Source organism: Grus americana, chromosome 14, assembly GCF_028858705.1.
Source record: "Grus americana isolate bGruAme1 chromosome 14, bGruAme1.mat, whole genome shotgun sequence".
Taxonomy (NCBI): Eukaryota; Metazoa; Chordata; class Aves; order Gruiformes; family Gruidae; genus Grus; species Grus americana.
The window spans coordinates 1,957,535-1,979,286 of NC_072865.1; the positions used below are offsets into that span (position 1 = coordinate 1,957,535).

Genomic DNA, 21,752 nt, shown 5'->3' on the forward strand with positions numbered 1-21,752 from the left:
CCTGTCGTGGAGCCCCGGAACCGCCGGACGAGGCCGCCCGCTCCCGCCCCGGGCGGCGCCATGGAACCGCAGTGACCCCGGCCCGGCCCACCCCGCGCCCCCCCGCCGTTCCCATGGCGACACGACGCCCCGCCCGCCCCCGCCGCTCCGCCCTCGTCATTGGCTAGGGCCTGTCACCTATGGCCGCGAGGGGCAGGCCGGGCCTCTCCTTTCCCCGCCAGCCATTGGGTGCTCGGCCTCCGCAGCGCGCGGGGATTGGCTGAGGGCCCGGGGCGGCTCGGGGCGGGCGCAGGCGCGGTGCTGTTATTGTTCCGTTGTGCCGCACGGCGGGTGTCTCGCGCCCGGCGCCGCTCCCTGCCCGCGCGCCGCCGCCATGCCGGTGAGCCCTGCCGTGCCGGGTCCGCGGCCGCCGCGGGGAGGGGGTGCCCGCCGCTGGGCTCGGGGGGCGCGGTGCGACCGGCCGAACGGGTGGCGGCCCGGCCCTGGTCCCGTTCGGTTCCTGCGTTCCTCGGTCCGTCGCTGACAGAAGCCGCGGCGCCCAGCGTGGGGGGGTGTTCGCAGGCTCCGCGGCCTCCGCTCCCGTTGCGGTGTGGGAGCCGCCTGCGCCGTTGGGTGGGCCATCGCGGGCGGCGTGTGCCGTCCTGTCAGGCTGGGTGGGGTGAGGGGCCGCGGGTGGGGCGAGTCCCCTGGCAGCAAGGAGCGCAGGCTGGCCTCACCTCACCGGGGGGTGCTCGCCTCTGCTCCCCGGGATGCTGCGCCGGCACGGCCCGCCGCTGTCAGCGCGGTGAGGGGAATGGCGGGGGAGGAACGTGGGTGCGTGCTCGGGGCTGGCTTGGCAGCGCTTCGGCCCTGTGCTTTCCTCGGGCACGGCGGTGCCACGGGCAGGTGGCGTGTGCCTCATCGTGACTCGCCGATTTTGGAAACTCTCTTGCACCCACGGTGGCACAGTCAGGCCGTAGGATCCCTCCTCCACCCCGGATGAGGCTAATCGGCTCTCACCAGAGCAGCAGAAGCCATTTCTGGCCTCTGCTCAGGCCTGAGAGGAATCTAGGCAGCTGGTGGGAGAGGCGCTCGGAAGCAGTTTGTTTCTTGTTGACATCCAAGATAGCTGCTTTAGAAGTAGCTAGATGCTCAGCTACAGCACTTACCGCCAAGGGTGGTGTCTTAGAGTTTACTAGATCAATTGGGTTTTAAATTTATTTAATCAGGAGAAGCATGTGCCATCAAATTAATCGGCAGTGCTTCAAAATTTGTATTTAACTACTCTGTGAAAGAAAAGGCTTGTGAGGTTTTATAATACAGCATTTGAATTTTCCGAATCGTTAAATTTGAAATTCAGCAAGTGCACTGAAGCTTGTAACTTAAATGAGTTCCCTTCAGCCAGTGCTCGCTGGTACCTGCTTGTCATCTGTAAGGTTTGAGGCTTGTGTGCTCCACTGAGAGCCTGGTCATTGTGTTAATGTAGAACCGCACTGCTGCGCCCGCTTCCAGCAAACTGCTTGCAGAATGTTTGCTAGCATTAAATTGTCTATTGAAGAAGTTCATAGATGATCTTGACTGTGAAATTCTCAAGTTTTACTCAATTGGTTTCCATGTTAGCAAACAGAAGAAGATTGCATTGACTGAATAAGCATACATTATTCTCTCAGCTTTAATTCTAAACCAGTTCTGGTTTTAAGTCCAAGTTCATGATCCTGTGGAAATGTATGCATTTACTTGAGTTGCTTCGACAGTGTTTGTGCTTAAACGCACAGGTATGTTAACAGTAGTGTTACAGCCCGTGTATTTTTCTTGCTTTTAAAAATAATTATAGATCAACAAGCCTGAGAAGCTGGACAAGCCAGAGAGCTGTGATAATGTCAAGGTTGTTGTTCGATGCCGGCCTCTCAATGAACGAGAGAAAGCTACGGGCTACAAAATGGCAGTCAATGTAGATGAGATGAGAGGAACTATAACTGTTCATAAAACAGACTCCTCCAATGAGCCTCCCAAGACATTTACATTTGACACAGTGTTTGGACCAGAGAGTAAACAGCTGGATGTCTATAATTTAACTGCAAGACCTATTATTGACTCCGTCCTAGAAGGATACAATGGTAAGTCCCGTGTTGTTTTAAGTCAAGGATCCCATCTCCTATTCTCTGCATTGTTAAGAGTTCCTGCTGATCATATTTAAGGGAGTTTCACCTTCTGAGGGCTATGGCCCTGTATTGTTTCTGTCATGGCCTTGAACTTAAAAAAAGCCTGAAGGTACTTGCTCTTCAGAGTAATCGCAGTGGTTGTACCTACTATGATCGTTAACAGTGGGAGATTGGTGATGAGCAAGACTCAGCAGAGGTCAACTAGCTGTATGTTTTTATTCTGTATCTTCTGTTTGCAAAAAATATGAACTTTATCTCATTATCAGAATTCTCAGCAGTTCTTCACTATAGAATTTCAGTAACCAGGCAGCTGCCACGGTCCTGCAGTAACTAGGTATGCATACCAGACTTGTGCATATAACTACTGCATTTTCTCCTCTAAACTTTGCTGTTTTAAACTAAGATGACTAGTTAAACACATCTTCCCTGCCCCACAGATAATCTGTTGCTTCCTACAGCTGGGAAGAGTATGACTGATTTGTGTGTGTGTCTGTTATGCATGTAAATGTGTTATGTAAAGGAAAGCAGATGCTATAGGGAAGCAAACTATTGCTTTGCATAACAGTATGCTATAAACAAAATTCTTAAAGGTTTGTAAAATGCTTAATAAGCTCTTGTGCTAACACACCCAGGTTTCAGCTGATAATTCATCTTTTCCAAACTGTAACGTCAGTGGCTTGACAATCAAAACTTGAGTTTTCAGCAGTGTTAGGCTAAACTTAAGAACCAGTACGTTTCTGGAGTACCAGAGTCTGGGATCTCAGTAAATTTTCTGGATGTCTTCCTGCACAGGCTGATTATCTAGTCCAAATTGTAGCTGCATTTGCAGGTTCAGAACTGGGCTTCTGCTGTGGCCTGTGTTGTAGAAGCCTTGTGCTGTTTCTGCTGTGGTTTAGGGCACTAGCAATAGTTGATTTTTGCATTTGGCATATAATGATCTTACTCTGATTGACCATGATATTAATTGGGCTTGCCTTAATTTGTGTGTGAGACCTAAGTTTACTAGCACTCCATACTTTAATCACTCTGCAGAGTTAAAACAAGCTGACTTTTTTTGGATATCTTGCAGGCTGGATAAAACAGTGGCTCAGCCCTGTTTGCTGTGGTTGTCCAGCGCTTCTGTCGCTCCTAGCTTTGTACAGTATCTGCTGGAGTGGGTGGAAAATTTCAACCCATAGAGGCGTTTAGCGCTATCAGGCTGAGAAGTAAAACTGCAGTTAGCAACTTCTTAGAGCTTGTTCATATATCTTCTTATCCTTCAGGTACTATTTTTGCATACGGGCAGACTGGAACAGGCAAAACTTTTACGATGGAAGGGGTCCGAGCAGTTCCTGAGCTTAGAGGCATCATTCCTAATTCCTTTGCCCATATATTTGGTCACATTGCCAAGGCAGAGGGGGATACAAGGTAAGCAGCTTCTGTCTTTTGTCTGCCCATCTATAGTAAGAGCCTGACCTTGACAATGGCAAGTGAAAGGGTACCTCTGGCCCTAGCTGAAAGACTCCTACTTGGGCAGTTCTTGACAGGGTAGCAGGATTGTGTTGATATATCACTGTGGGGTTTTTTTTGTACTCTGTGATTGTGTTTGCTGGACTTCAATAAATCTCTTATTAAGAAAGCTACCCAACTGTTTGTCTTCAGGTTTTTAGTTCGTGTGTCTTACCTGGAAATTTACAATGAAGAGGTGCGGGACTTGCTAGGAAAAGACCAGACACAGAGATTAGAGGTGAGCCTGCTCTTCTGAATGTGTGTTTTGAATCAGTGAGCAATATTGTATTTTAAAGACCAGAGAAGCACTTGAAGGGAAGTGAGAGGTCGGGTTCCTCAGCACATGTACTATTTCCTTTAAGATACGGTAGCTGGATGTCACTGCTGACATCTCTGCATCTTTTTTGCTTGGTCAGTTACGTAGTAAGAAACTGGCTGCTTCATCTGAGTCAGTTCTACCCCAAGGGCCCCTTGGCAGTCTCTCTAGGAATTGGAGACTGAGATTTGAAGTCACTATTTGCCACCAAGGGAAACCAGTGGAATATTGTCCTGCCTGAGTCTTTATTCCTTAGTTGCTCTGATTCCAAGTGTTGGACTGTTTTATGTGCAAACCAGAACCTGGAGGAGTAAATCACTGTACTATTACAGTACCACTGAAATTTGCTATCGGGGATATCCTAAGGATGCTCCATCTCAACTCTTTCTCTTTTAGGTTAAAGAGAGACCTGATGTGGGAGTTTATATCAAAGACCTTTCAGCTTATGTTGTAAACAATGCAGATGATATGGACAGAATCATGACTCTGGGCCACAAGAACCGTACGTAGCCTTGCTGTGGGCAGGTTTGTAGCTCAGGCAGAGCAAAGGTCTGGTTATGAGACCACACTGAGAGCTCCTAGTCCTAATGTTGGAAAGATTGTTCAGCTGAGCAGAGCAAAAAGGGTATCCCCTCCCAAACCCCTTTTGTGCAGGGACAGGTAAAGAAGGCTGTGCCTTCCACATCGGCCAGTGCCAGTGGGGGAAATGGCGAAGGGGAGGACGCAGTGAGGGCAGTCAGTGTTGTCAGAACTACTAGTGTGTGTCTTGGTTCTTCTTCCCCTTCAGTTCTGCTAGGATGAACAACTAGCCCTGTGCTGTGAGTGGGAGATGGCTTATGTTTTCTGGAACACTTCTTAGTTAAGCTCATATCCTTTTATGACTGAAAGTTCTGACTACTGTTGCTCTTGGCATGGATTGCTGTGTCCTTATTTCTCAATATACAGCTGTTTTCAGGGACCAGCTGTGAGTGCCTTGGGCTACTGATCTTTGTAGTCTTAAAGAAACAGATGAGAACTACTGCTGCTCTTGGGATGGGAGTCTGGTTGGCTTAGAGCTACAGCAGGCCATAGCACTTCTGCTAGTCCAGGTTGGAGTTATGCTGCACTTTCAGTGCCCAAGAATACAGTTTGCTGCTGAGTCTGAGCATCCATCTTCCATCCTCTGAAAAACAGGGCTGGGTGAAGAGGTGGGGATAAGGCTCCTCTGAGAGCGGTAAGTGTTACAGAAGCATGTGATTCCTTCTGAAGGCAACATTGCTTTTTCTCTCTATTAAAAGGTTCTGTTGGTGCCACAAACATGAATGAGCACAGCTCTCGTTCGCATGCCATCTTCACTATCACTATTGAGTGCAGTGAGAAGGGGGTGGATGGAAACATGCATGTGCGCATGGGCAAACTTCACCTTGTCGATCTTGCTGTAAGTAGGAACAGCCAGGTCTGTCATAACGCGTGGTGGGTATTGCTGCTCATGTATGCACCGTTGAAGGCACAGTAAAGGGCATGTTCCATGTTTCATGGCTAAAGCCTGACTTCTTTTTGACGCTTGACTTCTTCTGTGAAGTATTCACTTGGGGCCTTAAATCAGAGGTGTACCAGGAAGACCCTTTAGTGTAGCTAGAGCCTGTCCCAGTAAAAGGGCTCTCTTGCTTCTATAAATTAATCATTAAATGGATAAACTACATTGGAAAGAGCTCTCTGGACAGCGGAACTGGGTCTTCATAAGAGGCTTTTTTAGAGGGTTGTGACCATGCAGTTCATCACTTGCAGGTTCCCTCCAATGTACGTGTGCTGGTAAAATGTGTCTTTAGCCCAAGGTTTACACCGGAGTACTTCTGGAGAAGATGCAGGAAAGAGGAGACTAAAGGCGTTCGGTGTTTGAATGTTAACTTAATTTACATGATGTATGCTCAGGTTGCTGTATGAAACTTTAAAATAATTGCAGTGTTGCTTTTCTCTCTTGATCTGCTGATAGGAAAGGTTGGAGGTGGTGCTTAGCAGCTCCAGCTGAGGTGTCTTGTAACTGCTGACTTGCTTCTCATTAAATTTTTGTTCATGAGGATGAAATCTCTGTTTTCCCAGCTGTATTACTTTAAGCAATCCAGAATTTGCTGGCATTGAAAGCTTCAGTTAAGACCTGTTAGACTTTTCTTTAATGTCTGAGGTACTTAGCCAGGCTCTCTAATAACAGATGAGGTGCTTAGTGACATAGCTGCTAGCAAGACTTCAGGTGTAGTTGGTCGTCTTTGGAGGAAGGAGATGTATTAGAGGATCTGTTGTAACTCCTGCTTCTGCTTCCTGTTCCCTTTCCAGGGTTCTGAAAGACAGGCGAAAACTGGAGCCACGGGGCAGCGGCTGAAGGAAGCCACTAAGATCAACCTCTCTCTTTCCACACTGGGGAATGTCATCTCTGCACTGGTGGATGGCAAGAGTACCCATGTGCCCTACCGTAACTCCAAACTTACACGACTCCTTCAGGATTCTCTGGGAGGCAACTCCAAAACCATGATGGTAAGCTGAGAGATGCCCTTTCCAGTGCCAGCTATCAAGCTGTGTTTTCACAGGGATAGCATAGTGACTTTGCCAGGAGAACAACCTGGCATTTACCTCTTTGGTTCAGAGCTGTTTGCAGCTCAGAGAACTTTTATGTGGTTTTTTCTATCTTTGCGTCTGTACATGTGAGGTTCTGAACGCAGTGCAAATGTACACATGTGCATGAAATCAAATAAAAGCTGTGCTTGGGTAGCCAAAAGCAGCTTTGGTGTAGAAGCAGCAGGAAACCTTGGGAAAGAGTAGTGTGAGATTTGACAGAGCTGGGGATGGGTCCCTGAAATTATTGTTCTGGGCTCTGATCCTCCGGTAACTTGGTCCTCTGTGTGTCACAGTGTGCAAACATTGGTCCAGCAGACTACAACTACGATGAGACTATCAGCACTCTCAGGTATGCAAACCGAGCCAAGAACATCAAGAACAAGGCCAGGATTAATGAAGATCCCAAGGATGCTTTGCTCCGCCAGTTTCAAAAAGAAATTGAAGAGCTTAAGAAAAAACTGGAAGAAGGTGAGATTTCCCTTCCTCCTAGTGTTCCTCTCTATGCCAGTGCTCACTGAGTGCAAATTCTTTGCTACTTGAGGATGTCACCTGGAGCGGTGCCCCAGGGCGGTGGGGCCTGGCATTGCCCGCTAGGTGGCACTGGGCACCGGGGAGCCACGGCTCCTGGCCTGGCTTGGGTGCACGCAGCAGGCTCTGGGCACGGCTGGGCATGGCCTGGGGGGTTGAAATGTACCGTAACAAAGTCAAATGTTTTCCCTGTTTGAGGAGGAGGGATGTGTATTTTTTGGGGGGAGGGGGTTGGGCGTTGGAGAAGAATGAATCAAATTTGTGGAGCTAGAACTGGGTCTGATTTTCAGACAATGAATAGAGAAACAAGAAGCTTCTTAAGCTCTGTAACTTCATGGCCTTGTGACTCTATTAGTCCATCGACATTGGAGGACCGTGCCAGAGGGATGCTTACTAAACAGTGACCTTAGCTCACAGTGTGGAACAGTTGTAGTAGTAACCCCAATGTGACTTGCTGTTTGGGGTCTGCCCCAATCAGGAGAAGCAGGAGAAATACTCGGTAACTTTTTCTTCAAGGGCTGGGAGCTTGGTGTACCTGTTTCATCCCTGGTCAGCTGAGGGTGTGTGCTTAAATTGTAGACTCTAAGCTGCAGAACAAACAGCCTTATGTTTGCTAATGTTACTGAGAGGCCAGGATGTTAAATGTTGGATTCTATTCAATTTGGTTTCCAAACTTGGCCTGAAACATCTGAGCATCGTGTCTGCAATGGCAGCAATGATAAATGCTTGTGAAACTGGCTGTTTTCTCAATTAACAGCTATCTACTTCATGTATACAGGTGTCTGATTAAATAGCAAGTCTGTGTGAACTTTTGCTCATCTGACCTTTCTCCTCTGAGATGGAAGGGAAGGTATGGGGAGATCCTGCTAGGAAAATTTTGTAGCTTAATGCTTCAGCAGTGCAAGGATGCTGTATTTCCCATGAAAAGCACACTTGAGCTTTAACATGTACACACTGACTTCACAGCATTAAATTGCTTATCTTGATTTTTTTCCTTAAGTTTCCTGAGCTGTGGCAAGCTGTCTGCTTAACAGTTAATGACTTCTGCAGGTGGCTGTAAGCTGATGTTGGACACTGCTGGGTTTGGATGAATGCTGCTGTTACAGTAATAAGCTGATATGAGGTGAAGGGAAGCACATCAAAAAGCTCACCCTTCTCTTCTAGGGGAAGAGATATCTGGTTCCGAGACCAGTGATTCTGAAGAGGAGGATGAAGATGATGAAGGGGAGATTGGAGAGGACGGAGAGAAGCGGAAGAAACGGCGGGGTAAGGCAGTAGAGACTCCTGTCAGTGTCGCCAGTCTCCTCTTATCCAGGAGCTGGTGTCAGAAGCTGTAGCCAAAGCCAGGCGGGAAAAAGTGGAGGTATAGAGCTGCACTACTGCCGCTGCAATTATCATGCCTCTCCTAGAAACGAAGCTATTTGGTGCCGTCTCTGTAGATGGACAGCTCTGAACCTGTCTAATATCTGCTTCCACTTGGGTAGTTGTGCTTGTGGTAGCATCCTCTTTTGTGGTGGCTCCCTGGTTGCCGCAAGGTGGCTGTGTATGGCTTGTGACTGGTGGTGTGGAACTTTCCCTGCTCAGAGAGGTGGGAGGCAGAAGGCACCAAAGATCAATTGGTAGGCAGATGCAGTTTTTATAACCATGGGAATGGTTGGAGGGGAATTTTGGCTGTGGTTTAAGCAAAGGATTCATCTGTCTTACAGATGTTCAGTAACTGACTCTTCTGGTGTCCTATTTTATGTTGCTAGAGGAGAAAAACTTGACCTTTGGGTGTCTTTGTGCAAGCTGTAAAGCCAAATGGGAGCTGCATATCCCTTGTTTGGGAGCACTCTGGAAATCCCGTGGTGAAGTTTGCTTTGTCTGACACCAGTGTTAAATTACTATGTTACAGCTAAACTTCTAAACTCCAAGGGATGTTGCTGAACCTGGAACTGCAGGTCACTGTGTTCCGTGGGATGCTGTGGCTTCCAGGAAGCTTGCTATGCCCCCGGAACCTTTCTGATGTTTCTTCATGGGGAGTAGAGAAGTGAAGCCCAGTGCTACACCTCAACTTCTAGCTTCTCTAGCACAGTAACTTTGACACTCAAACTGCCTTCCTGTCCTGAAGCACCCAAATCTGTTTCAAAGATTCCTTTTAAAGTATTCCTGCTTCAGATGCACTCTCTTCACTTTGGTATCTGTCCAAATAGAGTCATAAATGACCTTTGTCATGCCTTTGGCAATAGTTGTAACAACTTCATTTTTCACCTTTTGGTAATGTCTAGAAGCAAAAAGATTGACCACCGTTTCCATCAAGAACCAAGTCCTGCCCAAATCTCCTCCCATGAGGAGACCACCTTCAAAATGCTGATTGAGAGGAGTAGGGGGCAAATAACTGTGACTAACTCAACCTCCAAACAAGCTACTCTAAGTTCCCAAAGTACAGATGCTGCTCAGCAGGAGCACGCACAGTAACTGTCCCTGTGCAAGCTGGTTCGGCCTTCCAGAGGGAAGAGTACACATTGCTGTGTACATCAGGCTGGAAAGGACTCCTGGTCACTGAATCATCTGCTACTGCAGATATCCACAGCCTTCTCCACTATGATCTGGTTTTCTGTGCTGTTGTTGCTTGAAATGGAAGCTGCCTTGGCATGTTGTTTTAAGCTGTAGGCTGGTTAAGATGGGTTTTAACTGAAGCGTCTTTCGGAGCATGCTATTTTGTGCTGGGAAATGGTGGCTTTGCAGGCTGAGTCTGGGAGGGATCCTAGCAAATGCTTCCTAATGGGAACTTGTGCCTTTTTGAACTAGGTTGCTGGCCCTTCTGGGTTTCTTTCCTTTAGAACTAACTTCCCATCTGCATGTTTCTTCCTCTCTGGGTTTTTCTGTGGGACGCATTTCTGTTTTCCAGGCAGTAGCAGCAGCAGTAGTTCAGACTCCACATGCTCTGTCATAGAGAAACCTCTGGATAAGTCCTTCACTAGTGAGTGGGAGCTCTTAAGTCCTTTAAGCTTTGGCCTTTCCATAATCTGCACACTCCATTTTGCAATGCTGCGCTCTTCCCTGCTGTGTCCATTGGAAAGATAAACCGGAACGTTTAACACTGCTAAAGCATGCCTTTCCTTTGCCGCTTCCACGCTTGAAACAGTCGTTCAATGTGCACATTGTTAGCCAGATATGTGGAAGAATAGGAAGCAATTTAGTATGCTGCTAGAGCAAGATTTAAAGACAATAGAGAAATAATAGGTTAAAAACAGTTTGTAACTTCTGTGTTAAACACTCCCCCTAAAATATCAGGAAAAAGTCTGAGCTAATTTCTTTAATGGGAGTTGCTACAACATGAGTTCATAAAAAGGGCAGCTAGACAGGTGAAATGGGTTGTTCTATGTTGGACTCTGCCTTCTCAAAATTAATTTTGGAGAAAATGAATGGAGCAGTCAAGAGTCAACGCGAGGTTTACGCTTGCATAGAAAACATGGTGATGGTTGATTGGCTTTATTTTGGCAGATACTTTAAAAAAAAAAATCCATGATGGTGGTTGGGGTTTAATTGCCCCATGACATTAAGTTCTTGATCACTGTGGGATTTAGTACAGAGGAACAAGGGATCTAGATTTTGCTCTAGCAGTGAGGAAAGTCTGGTCTCCTCCTGGTCAGAGAGGGCTCTATGCCTTTAAAAACCCTACAATCAGTTAGTGATGATTGAAGAAATAAATCACAGTTCAAGACTTGGCTTGTAGGGACTTCACTCACTGTTGTGGTTATCCTGTGTAAATGCAGTCCACTCTTCTCCCTGTGTGGAGAGAGTCTGGGAAGTATTGCTATATAGTTCAATCACATCTACATTATTATGTCAGTGGAAAGCATCAGCTCAGAGAAAGTGTGGTAGCAGCTTGAGAAGGATCACAACCTAAGGGAGACCTTCAGTGGGTCACACAATGGTAGGCTTGGAATCTGCTTGCTTCAAACTTGCTCTTTCAAAGCTTGCTTGAAACCTGAGTATTTTATTTGGGTGAGGACAGTTAATAGCAAACTGCTGATGTGGCAGTGAGTGGATGAGTCCATCTCCAGCTAGTTTGGAGACAAGCAGCTCTTATGGAAGTTCCACTGGGCTTTTGGTGATTAGAGTAAGTGTGGCTATATGTGGTTTGGGATATTAACTGTCCTCAAGCGTGACCCTTTTGCATGTGATGTCTTTCATTATCCCTCTCCTGTCCTGCCTTTTTTCTGCACTTGCTTGAAAAACCAAAACTGGCTATATACCTCTATGGAAGCATCAGTTACTGCAAATTAACCTACTAATACCCTGTGTAATTAAATGGAGAAATCTTGTGCTGAGACTCCCTATGTGCAACTGTCATGTATCTTGCAAAGAATTGGCTTGGAAACGTGGTTAAAACTTAGAATGAGTCTTTTGTATGCTAATATTTTACAGGTAATATAACAGAATTGGCTATCTTGAGCGGGGCCGGGGCAGGAAGCATTAAGTCTCTTCTCGAAGAAGAAATCTACCTGGTTTAATTGTTTCTTAGGGCATGATCTTTGCGGCAGGCTCATAATGTTAAATTCTGCATTGCATTGAATGGGCAGAAGAATGCAAGAGTGAGCTGAAGATTATCTTGGATATGCAAAGCACTCTGAAGTACAGAAACTTTCTCTGCTTTAGCATAAAATCATGATGCATTAATGTTTGCTCTAATGGAGATTTTTTTAGTGATGATGATCCTGTGTTTTCTACTCTAGAAACATGCATATAAAATTAAGGCTTGTTCTGATGCTGATGATCTTTGTCCAAAATGATCAAAGCAATAATATATTTTCTTTCCTCCTTTTTATGCATATGCTGCCTCTCTGCGATTTGCTTTCTACTTCCTCTTAATGCAAGATCAAGCAGGTTGGTGTAATTGATTTCCACCTCCTTATAATACAATTGCAGAGCTTGCGAAAAGGTCTTACAGCTTGGTTTAGTTCACCTTATTCCTCTAAACTGAGAATACATAGGGCTGTGTACTAATGGTAAGAAGCCTTTATCTGGTTTATCTCTTTTTATATGATGATCTCTGTATAGCACTTTCGGAAAGCTTCTTAAAGACTAATTAGAGATTTTCACCACAGATCCAGAAATAAGTGCTTATTATCTGATTCCAAAGTTCAGCAGATGGAAACTAAGACATTGTTTGCTGTAGTGCTGAAGTCCTTACATTGCCACAAAACTAATTATATTTTCTTATGTGTGTGAACAAACATGCATACAGATATGTACATGCGTGTTTATAAATACAGTGCAATTTGTCTGTCTGCCTAGAGGTTGTATATGTATATAAATAAAGCTGAATGCCATGAAGACCAGAGGGAAGGGGAAGCCTTTTATTGAACAACAACTTTCTTGTTCTGACCATATGTGTCATGTCACTGTGAAACAGTCCTTTGACAGTTGATGGCTTCTGTTAGTTCCTAGGCATCTGGATTCTAGGGTTGGGGGGGGGGGTTATGTCTGGAGAAGAGCAAAACAAAAAAATGAATAATTTGCTTCTAGTGAATAAAGGGAGATTTAGGTCTTGTGGGAGACTTGTGGATTTGAGGAAATGCACATATGCTGGGTGCGCTCTCACTAACCCAGGGTCTCTGTGCTCACCTGCCTGAGGCACTCTTGGGATTACAATGAAAGTTGACTCAGGACTTGGGGAGTGATTTCCAAGAGCAGCAGCCTCACACTTTGTTTCGCTATCGCAGGTGTTTGAGACCAACCCTTCAGGGCCAGATAGTTCAACAAGTTGCTCTGGCTGCTTCCTTTGTAACCCTCTATGAACTGTACCTGGTTTGCTGCAGTAGTAGCGGTGTCGTAAAGACACAGTTGATAAGTCACAGCAAACATCAGTACTCTCAGATCTGTGGGTAGTTAGATAGATCAAATACCATCAAGAAGTTTAATTGTGTATTTTTCATAGGGCTGTTCTGAATTTCTCTAGTCTCTTCATTTTCATAGTAGTGTGTTCTTAAAATAGCTATGTGCTCACTTTGCAATAGGTAAGCCTGTAAGGAGGACAATGAACAAGGGGTGTGGTGGGGATGCTAATCTGAAATTTGAGTATGTAACTTCTTGCAGCTGTAGGTCAAGGCAGTCTTCTGTTTTCCTTCATTTGGACTAATCTACATAGTTAGAACATCTGAGTTTCCAGCTCAGACTTCTCTTCAGGTGGTGTTACTTCTCCAGGTGTTCTTCATATATTTTCTCTTTTGGGGGTGTTTATGTTATAGTGTTAGTTATATAGCATTACTGCTCTGTGGGAACTGGTGACAACTGGTCAGTGTAAAATGGGATTTGAAATTCTGAGTCGTGCCCAACTTGGAGCTGACATTAAATTTCTGTTAAATGCAAGTATTGAATCTGAACTTGGAAAAAATGCTGTAATACAGAGGCTGTCTTATTTCTGTGAACTAATTTATTTTCCCTATCTCTTCCAAAGGCAAAAAGAAAGTTTCCCCTGATAAGATGGTAGAGATGCAAGCAAAGATTGAAGAGGAGAGAAAAGCTCTTGAAACTAAGCTTGATATGGAAGAAGAAGAAAGAAATAAAGCCAGAGCTGAACTGGAGAAGAGAGAAAAAGACTTGCTTAAAGCTCAGTGAGTACCCTGCTCTGAGCAGGTTGTGTGGGGTTTCCCTTCCTTAATCTGCAACTTAGTTATGGATATCTGGAGATGCACGGTGAGGTGGCTGTCCAACTTCATATGAACTGAACATTGGCTCTTGCTATTATCAAAGTGAAAGAGGAGCTTCTCTGCTTTCAAAGTTTAGAGCAGATGAAAGAGACAAGCTTTATCCTTTTGCCACGTCTTTCTTCTCTTAACTTTATCTAGTTGTGCAAGATAGCCTAGAAATATAAATGAATCCTCCAAACCCTGGAGACCTGTGAATAGCAGCAGTACTGCCATACTGCTTGGTCAGTGGGCAATAGCTGTGTAACAAGCCAGGTTTCCTGCAGCACACTGTCACAAGCATGTTTTGGGTGTAGGGGTTCTCCACTCTGGAGTTGAAAAGCTGCTGAGATCGCACTGGCCCATGTAAATAGGACAGTCGTGCTGTCAGAGGCTGTTCCAGCAGCAGCCAGCATTCCTGGTTTGCATCTCAACTGCCCTGCCTTGATCTCTGTTCACCTGCTTCCATTTCTGCAGCTGCCTCTGGGCATCACTGTGCTGGTAGGGCCCTTGGGGGTGCCTTGAGTTGCCTGGTGACACCGCTGCTGCCTTGCAGCCCCTCACCGGAGGGGACTTACAGCAGGAGAGACTTCTCTGCCACTCTGGTTTTGCTTGCAAGAAAGCAATGGGCACTGGAGCTCAGGGAGCTGCCTGCATTCACTTGCACTGCCTCACCCCCACTTCAACCCCTGGCAGCAAGACAAGTTTTTCCAGCCCTGTGAATGCTGCCTGGGCTGTAAAACTGAGCTGGACCTGCTGCCTTGCAAACACTGTAGGATAGGAAGCTTTACACTTATCTCTCTCTCTAGACAAGAGCACCAGTCCCTCTTGGAGAAACTGTCTGCGTTGGAGAAGAAGGTGATTGTGGGAGGAGTGGACTTGCTGGCAAAAGCGGAAGAGCAAGAGAAGCTTCTAGAAGAATCAAATATGGAACTGGAAGAACGAAGAAAGAGAGCAGAACAGCTTCGCAAGGAGCTTGAGGAGAAGGAGGTGGGGTTATATGCTGTACCTGTCTGAAAATAGCAGTGGCAAGACACACAATGATATGTGCCTTGGCATCGCTCACGTGGATGAAATGGGACTCTGCTCCGAAAGCACAGCAGAAGCTAACAGCTTTGGAGGCTGTGCGTTGGCAGTGCGATCACTGCGGGTCTGAGCCAGCCTGGTTAAGCCAGGTTTCTGTGCCCTTGGCAAATGCTTAGTTTTGTTCAAGTAGCTGCTCTTGTTCATACTATTGCAGATTGTTTCTTTGATTATGTTAATGTGTGGATGTCTGTGCTAAATCTTGCACACAGCAAGAACGCTTGGACATCGAGGAGAAGTACACCAGCCTCCAGGAAGAAGCACAGGGGAAAACAAAAAAGCTGAAGAAAGTTTGGACCATGCTTATGGCTGCAAAATCGGAGGTTGGTGTCCGAAGTCCTCAGCCTGCGATCATGTGAGGGACTATAGCCGGGCAGCATAAGCCATCAGCTTTGTAACACTGGAAAAAGTGCCATATGTTTAGAAATGTCCTTCTGTGCTGTCCATTTGGCTCATGTAATTCAAAAAGATCTAATTAATCTGGTATCAGAGCTTCACAGGGGCATGTTGTAGAGCTTTTCTCCAAGCCAGGCTGGGGCGGGGGGGGGGAAATGTGAGACTGAGATATTCAGAACTTGAAGGAAAACAAAGGTGGTTTGCTGGCAGCCCAGTCTCCTGCTTTGCAGCAGCCCAGATGCTCCTCTGCTCTTAGCTGTCTGTCCTTTCTGCCTGTTGCCCTCATTGTCTCTTCCTCAGTCACACTGGATCAATGCGTCTTCTGGCAAGTATCTAGAGTTCCTGCTTCATAAAAAGAGTATTTTGTCCTTGGGATCAGAGATTTTCCTTGAAACCTTGCCAGGAATATAACTTCTCTGCACACTCTTCATCTGCTCTTAGCTGGTGCAGAGCTTGGATTGGCAGAAGGCCAGTTTCGTTTTCATGACTCTGAGAACTTAATGCTATTTTCAGCCATCTCTGAGCTGGAAGGTTTCAGAGGGTTTATTCAGAGATAAATATTCTAGTGCTTATAACCAGAGTTTGCTTTCGTTTCCCAAAAACCTGGTATAAGCAGAAGGCTGTTCTTTTTTAGGCTGTTATGTCTCTTAAATGAGCTCTGATGCCTCTCAAATGCCTGGTTTGTCTTCAGATGGCAGATCTGCAACAAGAGCATCAGAGAGAGATTGAAGGATTATTAGAGAATATTCGGCAGCTGAGCAGGGAACTTCGTCTTCAGATGCTTATCATAGACAACTTCATTCCTCAGGACTACCAGGTAAAGAACCTAAGCCTGTGACATAGGGCTGTGCTAGGCACACTGAGCTCTCTAGCTCTTCTGTCCAACAAATGGAATGAGTTGGCCTCTCCTCTCTTTGTGAGGTATTGATGGTGAACTGATTGACACTTGTCCGCTAAGTTGTAGCGCACATGGGTTGGTGCGTGTTGCTGTGAGCCTTCGTTTGCTGTGGCTCGGCCGAGCAGGCCCAACTTGGTTGCGTTCATGTGTTTGTGACACTATCTGGATTGTTAGAACCAGGTGCTGTTAAAGTAGGAAAAGATGCTTTTGTCAGGCAACTCTTGTAACCTGGTGGACCTCTGCTTGAAGTTCAGGTGGAAGAAGATTGGAGTTAGTAGGTGTGTTTTGGCTCCAAAACCAGCACAACGATGTGAAGAACAAACGCAGAGTGGCTTTGTTGTATTTCTTTGGGGTTTAATAACTTTGGCCCCAATTCCATGGTTATGGAATCTGTTTTAGGGAAGCAGTGTATGATGTGGTGGGGGTTGTAAGCAAAGGGGTATACTAATCTCAGGTCTCTGGCAGCTGTTTTCCTAACAGTTTAAAAAATCAAATCACATTCACCATGTATATAACTGGTGTATTCACTGTGTGCCCATGCTCTGGGTCTGTTCAAAACTTCTTTTTTTCCACTGTGCTTGAAGTTGTGCCTGCTGATGTCTGATATTAATACAAAGTAGTGAGACTGAACTTGGAACTCTTCACTTGTTTTCTTGGTGACCCCAATGTTCAGAAAATTAATGATAAATATGATGCATGCTATTTAATAGAAAATGGAAAAGCTATTTCCCTTAATATTTTGGGGTTTTTTCCATATTACAATGTGTTTATTGCTATCCTGATGGCATAATGAGAAACCCATGCTTTAGTGGGAACTCCAGTGCATACAATTTGGGAGTGGTATTTTTCTCTTCTGTAGTCCTCAGAGTGTAAATAGGGGGTTTTGAACATGGTGTGGCTGTCCTGATAAAAACAATTTGGAATTGTCAAGACTGTTTTTAAGCAGTTTGTCCAGGCCTTTAGGGACGTATGTTCTAGAAAATGCATCTGGAGTGTAGATTGTGCAAGTCTCTAACAATTACCGTTCTAATTTTTTTCCAGGAAATGATTGAAAACTATGTTCACTGGAACGAAGACATTGGAGAATGGCAGCTGGTAAGCTAGCAGACTGGCTCATGTACAAGCTAATGTTAGCATGAGCTTCTGAAGAATTTAACTGAGCCCACAATAAATTGATAAAGCTGTAGTCAGTTTTACTGTGCACAGTAGATTTTACTAACAGACCTTTCTTTCTTTAAGAAATGTGTTGCGTATACAGGAAACAATATGAGGAAACAAACTCCTGTCCTGGATAAAAAAGAAAAAGATGTGAGTGACTCTTTATAACCTTGTATTGAACTGCATAGGTCTAAGTTCTGCTGCCTGTGCCTACCGCTACACTGTTATAGGGAAACTGTCCAATTTTAGTTTTCTTCTCTTTTGAAGAGATGAGTCTTTCTAATATTACAAAAGCACCATCGATCAGTGTATAAAATGATTCTGAATTTTGTGTTGTGGGTTTTTTGGTTTTTTAGCCCTTTGAAGTGGACCTTTCCCATGTTTACTTAGCTTACACTGAAGAAAGCTTGAGGCAATCTCTGATGAAGCTGGAGAGGCCGAGGACTTCAAAAGGAAGATCCAGGCCCAAGACGGGTAGAAGGTGAAGAACTTTGGAGTATCTATATGTAATGGGGGATTTACCCAGGGGAAGGCTTAAGTTTGTGCATGCAAACTTACCATAAGTCTTCAAACATTTGCTTAATGAGAAGACAAAATGCTAAGTTTTTGCACGGTATAAAGTTTTCCGGTGCCAAGAACCAAGACAGAACCAAGCTGAAATCTCTTTACTGTGGTAAAATCTTGTCCAGAAAGACTTGTCTGGGCATTTTTGATACCCTTTTGCTGCATTCCCCTCTTCTGGCTTCTTGCTTTGTTTTACTGTGTTCTGTGGTTTTGTGCTGTTGGGGGAGATTTCAGCATGGTTTTCTTGGTTATTTTTGATTGGTTGGTTTTGACAAATGCTTGTGGAAGAGTAAGACTGTGTAGTTTTGACTTGAAATGTGGCTGGTCCCTGTCTTTCCTAGACAGCATAATGATGTCTGTATGGTGTTATTTTTCCCTTTCCTTTCTGCTCTCCAAACAGAAAACGTTCGGCAAAGCCAGGAGCCGTCATTGACTCTCTGCTGCAGTAGGTGTGACCTGTTCAGAATTGCTGTAAAAAATCAGTGAGTGTGTAAGATTTGGCCAGAATATGGAACTTGAGAGGCACAGTTTGACATGGCTATAAAATCCATGCCTTGCTGGTATGGAGCTTTATTTTAAAAAAAATGTATTTCTCCTTAGTTGCCCGTATATTGTATGTTATATTAACATAATATTAAACAGGTAAATATGATGGTTGTGAAATTCCATGTGTTAAACGTGTTGTGCAGGGAAACTTGTTGGCAATCCTTGTTGAAATGTATAGAAAATAAGGGTTCTAGATGTGTGTTTAACTGCTAGACATGTTAGCTCAAAAAGGTTGAAATCCTAAAACTTAAGGCTGGTAAATCTGATTTATGCCATGCTTTGCACATAACTGGCAGCTTTCACTATTGTCCTCTGTTGCACTGATCTGTGTTTGAATGTGGTTGCTGCAAACCTTTGAATTAAGAGCATCAACCCCTTTTATTGAAATATTCCTCACTGTGGCTATTAACCTGATTGTATTGTGTATTGAATACACGCTCCTCTTCCGTTCATTTGCTGTCTTGCTGTACAAAGAAAGTAGTTGGGTAGAGGAAACACGAACTACAAAAGTCTGAGACTTCTGGGAAAGGGACCATGTTCTGTTTTAAGTGCAACAGAAAACAAGTGTGTCACAGCAGTGCTTTCATTTTTGTCCATAGCGTGTGATCCGCTCACACTGTGGAGTGTGAGACCTTTGCAAAGGCAAAAGAAAGCTTTTTCCTCCTTTTAAGGCTGTGTTGCAGCATTGCTTTGGCTGCTTTTCATGCTTCTGAGCTGGATTTTTTTTAAATATATGTGAATTGTTTTGTAATCTGAACAGCAGAGATTATTTAAGGGGATGCTGTAATACTAGGACTTAACTTCAGCCTTGGGACGGTGAGCATTATGGCTCCATTTTCTCATCCCTGGCTACAAGGGCACCGGACCAGTGCCCCAAACTGAGGGTGAATTTGACTCTGCTCTATTAAAACAAGCATGAATTGCCCAATTTTCCCAGAGCAGTAACATCCCCTGAAATAGCTGATGCTGTTTGTGTTCCTGTGTAGACTGTATCATGTCAGGTACCTGGCTATGCTCTGATGAGAGGAAAAAAATCTGGTCTCTGATAACAACCCTTTATTTGTGGTGGCTGCTCTTTTTCTTTGATATTATGCTGCTAATAGACACATATCACTTTAATACATTGCTTTTGTGTCACAGAGAAAATGTGTCGCCTTTGGATTGTGTGTGCTTTATAACTCATGCTGGAGCACATCAGCTGCAGGCATCCTAACAGTTCCATCCCAGGGTGGTGGTAATTAGCTGTAACTTCCATGTAATCATAGTGGTACCTGGAGATTTAAAAAGCTGTGATTACTAATAAGAGAAATGGAATCCTTAAGCGTGACAGAAGGAACAAGACAGCTCCTTAGGTGTCCTGAGTTCTTGCTAGTAGCCACGTTTGCCATTACCAGAATGTTCTTGTGATAGTCCTTAAGAGTAGCTGGAAGTTGATATCCCTTTCTTACTGTTGTGATGTTTAACTGTGTGTACCTTGTGGCTCTAACATCTGTAATAGTTAAAACTGGTCTTGTAAGGGCTTATTTTGCCCTGGAGATATAGTCAGTTGACCTAAATGAGTTGTAAGCTTTCCCTGCTTCTTAAAATGTGTTTTTTCAGGATCATGACCTAGGAGAAGGACATACTGCCCTCTGTTTTGGGGGAAGCAGGGGAGGGAGCATCACCCAAGTCCATGCAAGATCTGGCTTTGTCACCTAAGTTCATACAAGATACAAACACTGGCATTTGTTTCTCTAGCCTAGCACTTAGATCCAAAAAAATTCTGAGTATTTACCTCTAAGCTGTAGTTGGTTTTGCTCTTGAAGAGCTGACCTTACTTTGAGTGTGCTTGGATAGCATTGGGTATCTTGTGTTATGTACTTGTCATCAAACATGACAGACTGGAAATGGCTTAAATGCTGTTTTGTCTTAGGCCTTGGGTCAGTTCTCAGTCCAAGCAGATGGAGGGATAGTTTTGGTCTGTGCCACTTCTCAGAACCAGGGATAACGGTTGTATTTCCCTTTTTGCGTTACATCTTGTTGTGCTAAGATTTCTTGAATGATCTGTTTTAAGGGAGTTTCTCCTGAACTCTGCTTTCAAAAAAAAATGGAAAATTCTTTTACCTGACAGATGTCAGTGGCTTAAAGATACCACTGTGGACCATAACACTGCATTTAAAATACTTACAACTTAACTATAAAGGTATATGCTTTATGATTTAATTAATGTTCCAGTCCTGCTGCTAAAAACAATAGTACTCTACGTATTTAAGTGAGCCTTGGGGCAGAGAAGACACTTAGTAAATAATTGCTTGCACACTTTTGTAATTGGCAGATTGGAGAGACTGTTATGGGGGCTTGGAGAACAAATTATTGGCTCTTAAAAGAGGACTTTAAGTGGAATGCTATCACAGTCATGCTGATCTGTCATCTTGGCTTACCTTTTAACTGATGTGTTTTGTTGAAGTTCTGGGAACTTTCTTTTAAAACCAGGGAGGCTGGCTTGCAGGTTTACCATACGGGCCCTCTTCATCCCCCTGGACAATCTGTGAATGTCCAATGGGTCCGTAACGTGCTTTGAGGAAGGGGTTTGGTTTGTGTGGGATTTTTAAGAGCTCAGTACGGCCATTCTCATTCCAGGTCATTATGTGCTCTATAGTATTTATAAAAAATCATATTACCATAATATATTGTGTGTATGTGTGTGCTCATATTTGCATTGTGCTACCAGAAGAGTCCCCTAATTCAAGTACATCGACTTAACATTGAGGGTTTTGATGCTTTATGTTGTTTAATGTTGTGTTAAATTATTTCATATTAAAGAAAGGATCAGGAACAAGTTAAGAGGAGGGGAAAATGGTCCTTAGTGCCTTTCACTGACTTACACTGTCTGCACATGTCCAGCTTTCGCCTCTCTCAACAGTTCTGCTTAGCCAGTCCTGTATATAGGAAAAACTGCTAGTCTGTATAATTTGTCTTCCTATTTATTGGTTTTCTAACTCTGTTTATTTCTGATTATTCTTTGTTTTATGATTAAACTTTATTCATTACACTGTATATATCAGTATAGTGTCTGTGGAGCATGTTCATACCATGAAATAAAATTCTCAATTCCTAGTTCCACTTCTGTGCATGTCTTTCAAATAACTTTATACTTAATCTTTCTAACTCTGAGTCAGAAGGTTTGTCAGGAAGGGTAGCTAAAATAGCCTGTGTGGCTCTGATGTACAGCACTTACTGGAGAAGTCAGAGCAGTGAGTTTGGGGTGCATGGGGACCCCACTGCCAAGCCCCAGGGCAGTGGGCAACCAACTCCTGTGGAAGAGGTAGATGGGGCAGAACAAGAGGACACTTAGCAAGGCTCTGGAGGAGATCAGTGGGATGTGCCCCAAG

At 44.6% G+C, this 21,752-nt stretch overlaps 1 protein-coding gene across 2 annotated transcripts; it reads left to right on the forward strand.

The window, feature by feature from the left end:
- Positions 1 to 255: 255 nt before the first annotated feature.
- On the forward strand, positions 256 to 21,483 carry KIF3A (kinesin family member 3A). Of its 2 annotated transcripts, XM_054841193.1 has the most exons (18): positions 256 to 379; positions 1,814 to 2,096; positions 3,404 to 3,548; positions 3,783 to 3,867; positions 4,342 to 4,447; positions 5,223 to 5,362; positions 6,256 to 6,453; positions 6,828 to 7,002; positions 8,227 to 8,328; positions 9,953 to 10,024; positions 13,508 to 13,664; positions 14,546 to 14,726; positions 15,032 to 15,142; positions 15,907 to 16,032; positions 17,155 to 17,208; positions 17,353 to 17,421; positions 17,628 to 17,752; positions 18,236 to 21,483. In XM_054841193.1, the coding sequence occupies exons 1-18, from the start codon at positions 374 to 376 to the stop codon at positions 18,282 to 18,284; spliced, it is 2,184 nt and encodes a 727-aa protein (XP_054697168.1). In that variant the 5' UTR covers positions 256 to 373; the 3' UTR covers positions 18,285 to 21,483. The 2 variants fall into 2 exon arrangements, with proteins under 2 accessions (XP_054697168.1, XP_054697169.1); XM_054841194.1 differs by lacking the exon at positions 9,953 to 10,024.
- The last annotated feature ends 269 nt before the right edge of the window (positions 21,484 to 21,752 follow it).